General features: G+C 43.6%; 1 protein-coding gene across 1 annotated transcript in view; it reads right to left on the minus strand.

Annotated features, from left to right (window-relative positions):
- Positions 1-256: 256 nt before the first annotated feature.
- Positions 257-14130, minus strand: part of OSBPL9 (oxysterol binding protein like 9) — a 187061-nt gene continuing 173187 nt past the window's right edge. The window contains 4 exon segments of the mRNA XM_033915815.1: positions 257-943; positions 5094-5229; positions 6369-6460; positions 8514-8592. Of these exon segments, the coding sequence (XP_033771706.1) occupies positions 875-943; positions 5094-5229; positions 6369-6460; positions 8514-8592 (376 nt within the window). The 3' untranslated portion in view covers positions 257-874.

Consider the following 14130-nt stretch of genomic DNA (forward strand, 5'->3'; position numbering starts at 1 on the left):
GAGCTATTTTTGCATCTCAATACTTCAGCACCACTAAGGAATAGGCCATGTTCAGAGCTTAGTGACTGCATATGCTAGATGGTACAGGCATGTTTCACACTGGCTCCTTATTTCTGCCATTATTTTTAATTAACCAAGAAAAGCAGACAACTGAATGGAACCGTTTCAAAATAACTGGCAGAACACAAGTAAGGATAAAATATCACTGCTTGTAGGTTAACTGCTAAACATAGTTTAAGAACCAGTAACAAGGCAATTGTGGTAATTTTTTTATTAAGAAATAAATACAAATCCATAAGTTTTGAAAAATTAATTTTATGAAGCTTTTAAGATGTACTGAATAGAATTAAATTGCAATCTATGGTTACAGTTTAAACAATTCAGTCCTAGAAATTAAAAAAAATATTTTTGATTTAAACATGGAAATGCCAAAAAATTAAATCAATTTTATAATACAGTTGCTAGATAACATTTATGCATAATTTTCTAATAAATTGTCCACTTCGTACTCTATTTACATATTGAAAATAGTGACTGGCTACATATATATATAACTCAATTGAAGCTCAGCATTTAGGTATGTATAAATATGTATAGAACCATGAATGAAATCTGATATTTTGAACCTTTGACAGTGCTAGGTAAAGAGAATGAACTGCTCCCTCCAAGATGGCTTCCATCTGAGTTCAATGATGAGAGATGGCTTGGAATCGTTGATCTGCCTAAGTCCAGTATCCCTGAGATCGGAAGCGCTGTCATTGAAGGGGGATGCGTTTGAAATCAAAAGACTACGGTAACACTGGTGTAAACATTACTTTGTTGATTTGTCCCAAGGCATGAAGTTTGTGGATTTTAGTTTTCTTCTGTAAACTACTTAATGCTTTGCAATTCTTTTCAAAAGTGGCTCATCATAAACCCAACATTCTCCATCTTCGTGGAACAGCTAGAACAAAAAGATATGACTATTAGCTCAATAGGTTTTTAATAGGGTATTTTGGAACTCCAGATGAAGTTAGGAAAAAGTAGCAAACTAGCTAAGGGAAAAGAGCCGATAAAAGGAAATGTGCAAATAGCAGCATAAATCCTGAGGTAAACTTGCAAATGGCAAATTGAATCCTAACATGAATCACCACAAATTTAACAGCAATATAGAACAATTCTATAACACACAGCATGGAAAACCATTCAAACAGATGTGTCAGCATCTGGTTACAGCCTTTTCTTGGCTGTCCATATCATTTTGCCTTCAGTTTAACCACCCCTTTATTTATTCCAACTTGTCCCTATTTGTCTCAACTGCCCTTTCTCCTTTGGCTACATAGTGACATGTTTCATTGGACTTTACATCTGTGGGCTTATTAAAGGTTTAAAACTTGCAACTGGCTCATCATGATGTGAGGTACAAGGAGAATGTTAGAGAGCCGTTTTCAAAGGTATTCAAGCAGTTCTGATGTTGGATAGGAAAAAGAGACTAGGGTCTTTCCCTAATGACAGAGAATCTATGCTAAAAGCCAGAATGCTAGGAATGATCACGAAGGGGATCACGAACAGATCGGAGAAGGTTATCATGCCGCTATACTGGGCAATGGTGCGCCCTCACCTGGAGTACTGCATCCAGCACTGGTCGCCGTACAATACTGAAGGACACTGTACTACTCAAAAGGGGCCAGAGAAGAGCGACTAAAATGGTTAAGGGGCTGGAGGAGTTGCCGTACAGTGAGAGGTTGGAGAAACTGGGCCTCTTCTCCCTTGAAAAGAGGAGACTGAGAGGGGACATGATTGAAACCTTCAAGAAAATGAAGGGAATAGACTTAGTAGATAAAGACAGGTTGTTGACCCTCTCTAAGGTAGAGAGAACGAGAGGGCACTCTCTACAGTTAAAAGGGGATAGATTCCGTACAAACCCAGAAAGTGGTAGAAAACTGGAACGCTCTTCCAGAGTCTGTTATAGGGGAAAACACCCTCCGGGGTTTCAAGACAAAGTTAGACAAATTCATGCTAAACTGGTGAGACTGGACTCATTTGGACCTAGGGGCCGCCGTGTAAGCAGACTGCTGGGCAGGATGGGCCACTGGTCTGTCCCAGCAGCGGCAATTCTTATGTTCTTATGATTAAAGACATTTTGTAAGTCAGATTCTGTCAAATTAATAGGTAGATGCTGGCGAGACCCAGACAACTGAAACCTAAAACAACTGAATGTTACCCTCAGTGCCAAGGCTGAGAAACCTAGAAATTTATATTGATATTTAACAAGAGTTCCTTAAGCGCTGCCTGATTAGAGACAGAATGAACCTTGAGCAGATTGGATCTTTGAAAGATTATTACCATAAGAACAGGAACTAAATCTGTTCTAGCTCCTTCTTGGAGTATCATAATAGAGAATGACACAGGGAAAAAATTTGTCCCCGCAAACCATCTGATCCCATCCATACAACCTCAAATAGTTTTATACTGAACTTATTTTATTAAAGTATAAAAAGAAATAATATTCTGTACAATTGTCATTTTATAAATCACAAATAATACAGAGCAAAGATCAACAAAACCCCTGTCTCCCCTCTCCTCCCCCTCACAAATATCCCCTCCACTCTCGAGAAGACTGAAGTCAAATTACTACAGAATGCTACATAGAAAAATCAAGCTAACAGAATACTTCATGGCAGGAATAGTGTTAGGGGAGAACAACTAGGGTAAGTACCCCCTGGTCAAAGAGAGCCCTAAGCCAATTGGAAGCTAAAAACGCACAGCCTGGGCTTTGCAGTCCTCAGTTATGTCTAACACCAGCTCTAGCAGGATACATATTTCAAATCTGATATATTCTAATCACAAAATATATATATTTTTTTCTACCTTTTGTTGTCTGGTCATTTTATTCTTCACCAGGCTCTAGTTTCTGTTCCATCTGTCTACTCTTAACTCACTTGCCAGGGTCTCCTGACCATTTAACATGTCTTCTTTCTCCATGCTCACCATTCATCTTCCATCTCTGTGTATGTTTTTCCTCCCATATTCAGCAAGCATCTCCCTTCTCTTTCTCCTATACTTCCCTTTCTAATATGTCTCCTGTGCCCATCTCCCTACCTTCATCATCTCTCCATTCCATGATCCCCTCATGTATACAGTATCACTCCTCTATATCCCTATGCCCCTCCCGTCCAGCATCTTCCTTCTACGTTATTCTCCCCATGTCTAGCCATCTTTTGTGTCTTTATACCACTCTCATGCAGCATTCCCCTTTTTGTCCCTGTTCTATGCTCCCATCAATGCCCACCATCTCTTCTCTTTTTGTATATCTCCATGTGTCCAGCTTCTCCATTCTCTTACTCCCTTACACCAATGTGTCTCACACTTTCTCTTTCCTCTCTCCTTCCGCTATGTTCAATAGTTCACTCACTCTTCCTTCATCCCCTTGGTTCAGCTTTTCTCTTTCCCTTTCCTTCTCTCTCTTCCTCCCTGCTGGTCCTGCACCTCTTTCTCTCTCTTCCTTCTAGCCCCCTTCCCATGGGTCCAACACCTCTATCACCTCTCCTTAGCGCCCAGGTGTGGGTCTGGCACTTCTCCCTTCTCTCCAGCTCCACTCCACCCACCACATGGGCCCAGCACCTGTTTCCCCTTCCCTTCAGCTCCAGCAGCCCAAGCAACTCCCTCCCCTCTTTGCGGGTGCAACATTACTACCACCCCCTCGTGAGTCCATCAGCCCCCCTCCCTCCCTCTCACAGGTCCAACAGCCCCCCACCTTGCCTCCCTTCCGATCATTGGTAGCAACCCCCTCCCCCTAAAAAAAACCCTGCAACTCTCCTGGGTTGGCCCCTTTGCACTTCCCAGGGCAGGTCTACCACCCTCTTAGAGGCTTCCTGTAATTGCTGTGATGCTTACAGGCAGTAATTTAGCACTGTTGGACTGCAGGGAGAGAGGGATAGATGCCGACTTTAAAACTTGTGGCAGTTCTACTTGCAGCTGGAGAAGTTTAGACTCCCCAAGTCTCTTATATGGGGCACCTATGATGTTTGACGCTGAAGGACAACCAATATTTCCTCAATGGCAATGCATGCACAGTGTCTGGTACAACTCCAAGGTCCTTGGAAGTCAATGGTGCTAACGGACTTTAGATTAGACTTAGAAAAACCAAAAAATTTCTTCCCCCAACCCCCCAAAAAAAATCAAATAGAGAAAGACATCTAGGGGGCTCTGCAGAAAAAAAGTGGAACCAAGGTTGTCCAACATAGTTGCCTAAAAGTTTTATTGGATGATATCAATTACTTACGGTGTAAAGAACCAGCACATGACTAGAGGTCTGCACGGGAACGGGAATCGTGGGGGTCCCGCGGGAATCCCCCCTAACCCACGGGACTCCCACGGGGACCCCCCTCTGGCCCACGGGACTCCCAAGGGGATGGAAGGCTTTGGAAGCAGGGTTCGTCCATATAATATAATGGACACGTCAGCCTTAGTAAAAGAGGGGGTTTATAAGTTAATTACCTGAACAGAAAACTAAAAAAGGGTTCCACCAAAGAGATTCCACAAGGAAAACAGCAGCGCAAACACAAAAGAAACTGTGGAACTGATGATCCTGTCAGAAGTAATTGCTTCTTTTTATGGGAACGGGCGGGGATGGAGGTAATTCCTGATGGGGATGGGTGGGGACGGAGAGGATCCTGACGGGGATGGGTGGGGACGGAGAGTATCCTGGTGGGGACGGAGAGGATCCTGGCAGGGATGGGGGGGGGATGGGTGGGATTTCTGTCCCCGCGCAAATCCAGAGAGATATCAAGAATAGCAGTGGGAGACTATTGATTTAGATACTAAAATGTACATATTGAATGGCAGATATCAAAAGCTGTAGCAAGTGGTTCCAGTTATAAATCTCAGTTCTATTGTGTGCAGGAGATGTTTGTCTACACTGTGCACCTACCACAAAAAAAAATATAGCCAATATGGAGGCAGGCAAGCTTAATGGTGAGCTAATGGTCGGGCAACTGAGCAAGTCAAATGGACCTCATCTACCAGCATCAACTGCATCTTATGTTAACCAGATATTTCAAGGTTCAATCTCTCAATCCCTGTGTTTTGAAGAACCTTTCTCAGTTACTTACCCTGGTTTCCCACTGAATCTCTTTTTCCTTCCTTTCTCTAGCTTCAGCTCTTTGCCTCTCTTCGAGCCTGTGCTTTGCTTCTGTGGCTGCATCAATATCTTTGATTTTTAAATTGTTGGTTACATCTTTCCATAGCCTTAAATTAAAACAATTATAGGACTGTGAGATAAAGGAAGGTATGCTCCTATGGCTTTAATAATTTAGGCAACCAAGAAAAATACTCTGGAAAACTGCCAAAACCTATAATATAACAAAAAGAACAACTGGCAGAACCCGATATTAACTTCTCAAAGAACATATGCTGGCCAAAGTTGAACACTAATACTACTATGTAACTTTTATATCCCCGGGCCGCTAGGGATCCCTGCCTGCCTGCCTTGCCCACCCCCACCCCCCTCTCTCATAGCCGTCCCGTCCACAGCTGGTAACATCAACTTACAACTAAACAATAAATGTATTTGAGCAAAACACGGCTATCGTTTTATTTACCTATGATTGCATAGAGAGATGAATATCAAGTTTTACTCCCCAACAAATTCATTTCAGACTTAATGTTCAAGTTATCACCACCTTTTCTCCCTACTAACATCAATTCTGTCTTACTTACATTCAATTTCAAACAATGATTGGTCCTCCAATCTGTCACATGTTTCAAATAATCATTTAATCAAACTAATTTGCAACCAGTAAGGCTAGCATAACCCGTGTTAGCATTTTTGCAATTTAAGATAAGTTTGAAGACCTTCTTATTCAGCGATGCCTTTTCCTGTGATTAGATTTTCCTTTCTATACATATTTAATCTTTTTTTTTCTTTCTCTCCTTACTTCCATTCTTCATCTTTTTCTTCTTTTATATTCAACCAACCGCTTTTATAAAGTGATCCCACCCTATTTGTATTACCCTCTTCCCTCTTTCAACATGTAACTTTCCCCCATCCTTCCCATTTTCCCTCACTTTCAAGTCTGTCTAGTTAATGTCTTCAGTGTACACTTTGATTATTTTATATTTATTTATTTAACTTTTCTTTTCAAATTTTTATTGTAAACCGGCCAGATATTTGTTGATGGTCGGTATATTAAAAGCCAATAAACTTGAAACTTGATCACACTTTATTGAATAGCTCCAATAATATAGACTGCCCTTTTATTATGACATACTTGAATTTAACTATGTATTTATAACATATTATATAATAGATACACATCAGGATATATTCTTGTGGTCTGGACACATAATATTAATTAGAACCTTCTCACATTTAGTAGCATTCTTACCTTCGAGACTCAAAGTCCTCCTGATCCTCCAGTTTTCTCACCTTCTTCTTATCTATAGGCATTTTCTTGGTATCTATAAATAAAACATTCTCCTACATATAGGAATAAGAATTGCATAGTTACACAAACTCCAAAAGCTGCAGTTTCCAATTCTCTACTTGCTCATTTCTTGAATCTTTTGCTTCCTAATTTAGTCTTGTAAATTTTCCTTCTTATAAGTAACATTTTGTGGTACCTGTAATTACTGACATTACTTCCTGTCTTCAATAAAACTCTTATGAGCCTGCTGTTTTGTTGGTGTGGTCTCATGTCAATCTGCACACCACCACCTCAATCAGCTTTCCTTATTATTATTCCTGGGGAAAATCTGTGCAACTGTGCAGTGTAAAATTCCCCAGCCATGCAGAATTCTGCAAAGCTGCCACCATCAGATCTCTTCCCAGTCTGTCTTCCCCTTCACCCAACACAGATGGCAGGAGGAGGAGAGAACTGCTGCACATTAGGTCACTACTTCCTTCTCTGCCAACTTAGATCCAACTATTTATTTGGGAGTTCCTGGGTCTAAGTTGGCAGAGGAGGAAATGACCCAATGTGCAGTGGTTCACTTCCTGCCCACAATCTTTGTAAGGGAGGGAGAGAGCTGGCATCATCTGTTCATAGTGTACAATGGGTGGATGTAAACAGACAAAGGTAAATTCGCCATGGGAAGGGGAAGGCAGAACTAGGTGAATATGCCATTAAAGAGGGTGGGATGGTGTGGTGGGGCAAACAAAGGTACATGTACGTTTCAGGAGAGTGGGAGGGTGCAGAGCAAGGCAAGTGTTCCATAGAAGAGGGACAGAACATGGTGAATACATGCCATGGGGAGGGTTGGAGGGCAGACAGAGCAAAGTGGAATGCCATGGAGAGGGAGGCATGACAGCAGAGCTGGGATTTGGGGGATGGGAGCACCAAAACCTGAAGGTACTAGTGGGATTTTTGGGAAGGAACAGAGAAAGCTAAGAGTGTCAACTAGGGTTGGGGGAATCGAGCTTGAAGGTGTGACATTGGGGAGGGGATGGGAGAGATTCAATGGTAAGAACATAATAGCCATATTGGGACAGACCGAAGGACCATCAATCCCAGAATCCTGTTTCCAACAGTGGTCAACTCAGGTCCCAAGTAGCTAGATCCCAAGAAGTAAAACAGATTTTATGCTGCTTATCCTAAGAATAAACAGTGGATTTCCCAAGCCATCTCAATAATGGCCTATGGACTTCTCTTTTAGGAAATTATCCAAACCTTTTTAAAACCCTGCTAAGTTGGGGAGACAAAGAATAAGAGGGGTATATGCCTGGGAAGGAAAATGAGAGTTTGGACATTGCATGCAGAAGATGAACTGGAGGATTCTTGCTGAAAGTTAGAGGGAGACAAAAGTGCAGTTGAAGTACGAGATGGAACAGGGGAGGCTGAAGCTTGAAGGGAAACAGGAGGAGGAAATACAGTGCAAACACAGTACAAATGGTGCAGAGCAGAACATGAACGTTGAAAACTAATATCTATTATGGAGGTCCTCAATGAGCCCATTGAAGACTTTGGCTAATACTTTTGCTTTAAATATTTCTGTCTAACCTAACACTTTCAGCCACAGTACAATTAATTCCCAATTGTCACAGCAATTTTGTGTTTTATTTCCAGGAAAAGAGAGACGCTGATACTAATATTTAATAGTTTTACTGTGTTTTTTTTCTTCCAAATATTAACTATAATTTAATGAACAAACTCTTGAAGTCCTATATAATTTATACTTTTGAAATCTGGTCATATTAAGTATCAATTCAAAACTTATTTTAAGTTTTTGGCATTTTTTGTGGCATCCTAAACCAAGGGAACCACATAAAAGGCAGAATTGCATACAAAAGTGAGTGATGAAGTCAGCAGTGCTTGAAGAGTTCTACCGGGAAACCTTGTCAAGATTAACCCTGTAGGAATGTATTGGATCTTTTCAATAGCTCCTCCCCAGAGCAATCATTCTCAGCCTCATCTGCATCTGACTTTCAGGATATCCATAACCCATCTCGTGTGTATTCATGATCACACATTGGTATGAAGCAGGAAAAGCTGCTGATGCTAGAGTTAGCATTAGCAGGAAAAGTCTAAAATTACCCCTGTTGCATATTTTGCATACATAACACCATTCCATTCTCCTTCGATTGAACACAAGGACTTCTTGTCATTAGGAGGACTACATGGGGGAAACAAAAACAAAAAAAATATTTTACTTTCATATGAACACAGCTAAACTTACATGACCAAAGTAACTTAAAGTTTCCTTTTTAAAGATGCTTTTAATCTTTAAATTATGTTCAAATTTTACATAGTCTCCTTCCAGGTTTCCACTTTTCCCTCCCTAATGATCTTTCCATTTATGGTTCTCCTCTGTACTTTAAAGCATTGAATTGTAGTTCTGTCCCTTCTTACCTTGTGTATTGATTAGTCTGTAAGTCTGTTGGTCTAACCCATTATTTTAAATTTTAAATGATATGTCTAAATATATGCTTATATTTTTTTTTATTATCTCACTTAGTAAAACCAAATAAGCGATTCATCAAACTAAAATAAAACTTGAAACCATAAAACATCAAACGTTAACCAAAACAACAGATCAGGGATGTCCAAACTATAACCTGGGGGCCCGATGTGACTACTGATTCAATTGCTTATGGTCTTCCATGCTTTTCCTATCCAGATTCAAGTGAATAAATTTACAATTTGTAGGGCAAAGCTGCTATACTAAAAAAATCATTATACACAAAATTAAAAGACCATAACTTACTGCCATTTTAATGCACATGGGCTATGTAAAATAAAAATAATAATAAAATCCACCCAAAAGAACATATTCTCAAGAGTACAAAACAAAGGCCCCCTTAAAGAGGTACACAGAGGGGTATGCACCTCTCTTGCACTCTTTTGACAGCCTGCCTCATTTGTAGCAACATTTTAGGAGAATCAGTAGAGCTCGTTGCTCATTTCCAGTCAGAAAATAATTGTTGGTTTTTTTTCCATTTCTTTATTCATTTTAAAATCAAACAAGAAGTGCACATAAATATATCATACATTGATTCCAATATAGCACTTTAAAATCTAACACATAAAATCTAATAGACCATTAATGATAAAAACCCTACCCACCCACCCTTCATCAGTTAATCTATATAAAATATATTATACTATTATTATAAACATAATTATAAAATTTCCTCCCTAAATCCTCCCTCCCCCCTGAGTGTGCATATAATAAATCTAAAAAAGGAAGAAAAATGATGCCTATTCATTACAATACTTTTCCAATGGCCCCCAAATCTTTACGAAGTTATTATATAATTCCCTTTTTGCAACGCTATTGCTCTTTCCATCTTAAAAATATGACATAACGAATTCCACCAGAATGTGTAACTAAGATTATTGTAATTTTTCCAGTTATTGGTAATATGTTGAATGGCAACCCCTGTCATAATTAATAAAAGTTTATTGTTGTGTGATGATATTTGACTATTTTTTCTCATAATCATTCCAAATAAAACTGTATCATAAGAAAGCGCAACATGGTTTTCCAATAGATAATTTACTTGAGTCCAAATTGAATTCCAAAATAACTTAATACAACTGTGTTTTGGAGATGGTTCTGAATTGGGGCGAAAGGTAATGTCTCGTATAAAGTTGGTCTCTGCACTTGTGCATCAAGCATAGCCCAACAAATATGTAGCAACACTATCACACCTGAACTTATTAAGGTTCTCGATACCTAAAATCATCAAGAATAGGAATCTGTATAAGACAGAACTGTAGATTCCTGGAGCACCTTCCCAGAATGGATGATGGAAGCTAAAATGATGAACTTCAAAATGTTACTGAATAAATACAGAGAGGATGGATGCTTGAAAAATGAAGGAAGCGCAGGAGACTAGCCAAGTGGCACCCTAGACCATAGACAGCAAGTTGTCCAGAGGGAAAGCACAGTTACTTACCGTAACAGGTGTTATCCAGAGACAGCAGGCAGATATTCTTAACGTATGGGTGACGTCACCGACGGAGCCCCGGTACGGACCTTTTTAACTAGAAAGTTCTAGTTGGCCGCACCGCGCATGCGCGGGTGCCTTCCCGCCCGACGGAGGAGTGCGTGGTCTCCAGTTAAGATAAGCCAGCTAAGAAGCCAACCCGGGGAGGTGGGTGGGTCGTAAGAATATCTGCCTGCTGTCCCTGGATAACACCTGTTACGGTAAGTAACTGTGCTTTATCCCAGGACAAGCAGGCAGCATATTCTTAACATATGGGTGACCTCCAAGCTAACAGAGAGGGAGGGGGGATGGTTGGCCATTAGGAAAATAAATTTTGTAACACAGATTGGCCGAAGTGTCCATCCCGTCTGGAGAAGGTATCCAGACAGTAGTGAGTAGTGAACGTGTGAACTGAAGACCAAGTGGCCGCCTTGCAGATTTCCTCAATGGGCGTGGAACGGAGGAAAGCCACAGAAGCAGCCATAGCTCTGACCCTGTGGGCCGTGACAGCTCCTTCCAGTGACAGGCCGGCCCGAGCATAACAGAACGCAATACAGGCAGCAAGCCAATTGGACAGCGTTCGTTTAGAGACAGGACGACCCAGACGGTTGGGATCGAAGGTCAGAAAAAGTTGAGGAGAGGATCGGTGAGCCCTGGTACGGTCAAGGTAGTATGCAAGGGCACATTTACAATCCAGTGTGTGTAACGCCTGTTCCCCAGGATGAGAATGGGGTTTCGGGAAGAAGACAGGCAATACAATAGATTGGTTGAGGTGAAAAGCCGAAACCACCTTGGGAAGGAATTTAGGATGGGTACGCAGAACCACCTTGTCATGGTGAAAAACAGTGAACGGTGGATCGGCGACCAGTGCATGCAGCTCACTGACCCTCCTGGCAGAGGTGATGGCAATGAGGAAAAGCACCTTCCATGTGAGAAGTTTGAGCGAAGTAGTAGCAAGAGGCTCAAAAGGAGGTTTCATGAGGGCAGACAAAACCACATTTAGGTCCCAGACGACAGGAGGAGGCTGTAGAGGTGGTTTGATGTTGAAGAGGCCTCTCATGAAGCGGGAAACCAGAGGGTGAGCCGTGAGAGGTTTTCCGAGGATAGGCTCATGAAACGCAGTGATGGCACTGAGGTGGACTCTGATTGAAGTAGACTTGAGACCAGCCTCGGACAGAGAGAGCAGATAGTCCAGAATGGTCTCTACCGCCAATGAGGTGGGATTGTGATGATGCAGGAGGCACCAAGAGGAAAACCGGGTCCACTTCTGATGGTAACATTGGAGCGTGGAGGGTTTCCTGGAGGCATCCAGAATGCGACGGACAGGCTGAGACAGGGTATCTGGAGAGGTCAGCCCGAGAGAAACCAAGCAGTCAGGTGGAGGGAAGACAGATTGGGGTGCAGTAGAGACTGATGCTGCTGTGTAAGCAGAGTAGGAAACACAGGAAGAGGAATGGGCTCCCTGGAGCTGAGCTGGAGCAGGAGGGAGAACCAGTGCTGTCGGGGCCACCGGGGGGCGATGAGAATCATGGTGGCCCTGTCCTTGCGGAGCTTGAACAAGGTCCGCGACATCAGAGGGAGTGGAGGAAAGGCATAGAGGAACCGATCCGTCCAGTCGAGTAGGAATGCATCTGGGGTCAGACGATGCGGAGAGTAGAGTCTGGAACAGAACTGGGGCAGCTGATGGTTGTAAGGAGCTGCAAACAGGTCCACTTGCGGGGTGCCCCAGCGAGCAAAAATGGAGTGGAGAGTAGGAGGGTCCAGGGTCCACTCGTGAGGTTGCAGGATGCGGCTGAGCTGGTCGGCCAGGGAGTTCTGTTCGCCCTGGATATAGACAGCCCTGAGGGACAGATTGTGAGCTATGGCCCAGGTCCAGATTCGGAGGGCCTCCTGACAAAGGGGACGAGATCCGGTGCCGCCTTGCTTGTTGATGTAGTACATGGCGACTTGGTTGTCCGTGCACAGGAGAAGAACCTGAGGGTAGAGGAGATGCTGGAAAGCCTTGAGAGCATAAAACATGGCTCTGAGCTCCAGGAAGTTGATGTGATGTTGACGCTCCTGAGGGGTCCAAAGTCCCTGGGTGCGGAGATCGCCCAAGTGGGTCCCCCATGCATAGGGGGAAGCATCCGTGGTGATGACCATGGAATGAGGAGGCGGATGGAAGAGAAGTCCCCTGGAGAGATTTGAGGAGTTCAACCACCATTGAAGAGATTGCTGAAGAGACGATGTCACAGAGATGGGATGAGAAAGAAGATTCGTCTTTGGTTGGCAAGGGTCCATTGAGGTATCCTGAGGTGGAGTCGTGCCAGAGGAGTCACATGGACTGTTGAGGCCATGTGGCCTAGAAGGACCATCATCTGGCGAGCAGGGATGGATGGATGAAGGAGCACCTGCCGGCAAAGGTGAAGTAGCGTTCGGTGCCGGTCGGCAGGAAGGAACGCCCTCATCTGATTGGTATCGAGAACTGCTCCGATGAACTGCAGGCGCTGCGTAGGAAGCAGATGTGACTTGGGATAATTGATCTCGAACCCCAAGAGATGGAGGAAAGAGATGGTTTGATGAGTGGCTTGCAGCACAAGCGGAGATGTAGGTGCTTTCACCAACCAATCGTCCAAGTATGGGAACACTTGCAGGTTGTGGGACCTGAGAAAAGCCGCTACCACAATCAGGCACTTGGTGAACACCCTGGGTGATGATGCGAGACCAAAGGGCAGCACCTTGTACTGATAGTGGTGATTTTGTATCTGGAATCGGAGGTAGCGACGCGAAGCCTGATGGATTGGGATGTGAGTGTAGGCCTCCTTGAGGTCCAGGGAACATAGCCAGTCGTGTTGAGATAGAAGAGGATAAAGCGTGGCCAGGGAGAGCATTCTGAACTTTTCTTTGACCAAACACTTGTTGAGGTTCCTGAGGTCTAAGATGGGACGAAGATCTCCCGTTTTCTTGGGTACCAGGAAGTAGCGGGAGTAAAATCCCTGACCCCTTTGGTCTGGAGGAACTTCTTCGATGGCATTGAGGAGGAGGAGGGATTGGACCTCCCTGAGGAGGAGAGGAGTTTGGGAGGAGTGAGAAGCAGACTCTACGGGAGGATGATCTATGGGAAGAGTCTGGAACCTTAGTGAGTATCCGTGGCGGATGATGTTGAGAACCCACAGGTCTGATGTGATGGCCTCCCAGCGTTGGAGAAAGATGGTGAGGCGGCCTCCGATAGGTTGAGGAAGAGGCATCGAAGGGTGGAGACTGGCTATGCCCTGGAGAAAGGAGTCAAAAGGGCTGAGGAGGCTTAGTCTGAGGGAGAGGCTTGGTCGCCTGGTGAGACTGAGAGCGAGCCTGAGTGTGCTGTTGTTGGCGAGGACGGCGAGATTGCTGCTGAGGAGGATTCAGCGGCCTGGCAGAGAATCGACGTTGATAAGAGGACTGAGGCCAGTATGGTCGTGCCGGTGGAGTTTTCTTTTTGGGTTTAATGAGGGTGTCCCATCTGGTCTCATGAGCCGAACGTTTTTGTGTTGTGGTATCAAGAGACTCCCCAAAAAGTTCGTCACCAAGACAGGGCGCGTTGGCGAGACGGTCCTGGTGGTTTACATCAAGGTCAGACACCCTCAGCCAGGCTAGGCGTCGCATGGCCACAGCCAGTGCGGAGGCTCGTGAAGTAAGCTCGAAGGAGTCGTAAATCGAGCGCACCATAAACTTTCTGAGCTGAAGGAGGTTGGAAATCTGCTGTT

The sequence above is a fragment of the Geotrypetes seraphini genome, chromosome 12, assembly GCF_902459505.1.
Source record: "Geotrypetes seraphini chromosome 12, aGeoSer1.1, whole genome shotgun sequence".
NCBI classification, from domain to species: Eukaryota; Metazoa; Chordata; class Amphibia; order Gymnophiona; family Dermophiidae; genus Geotrypetes; species Geotrypetes seraphini.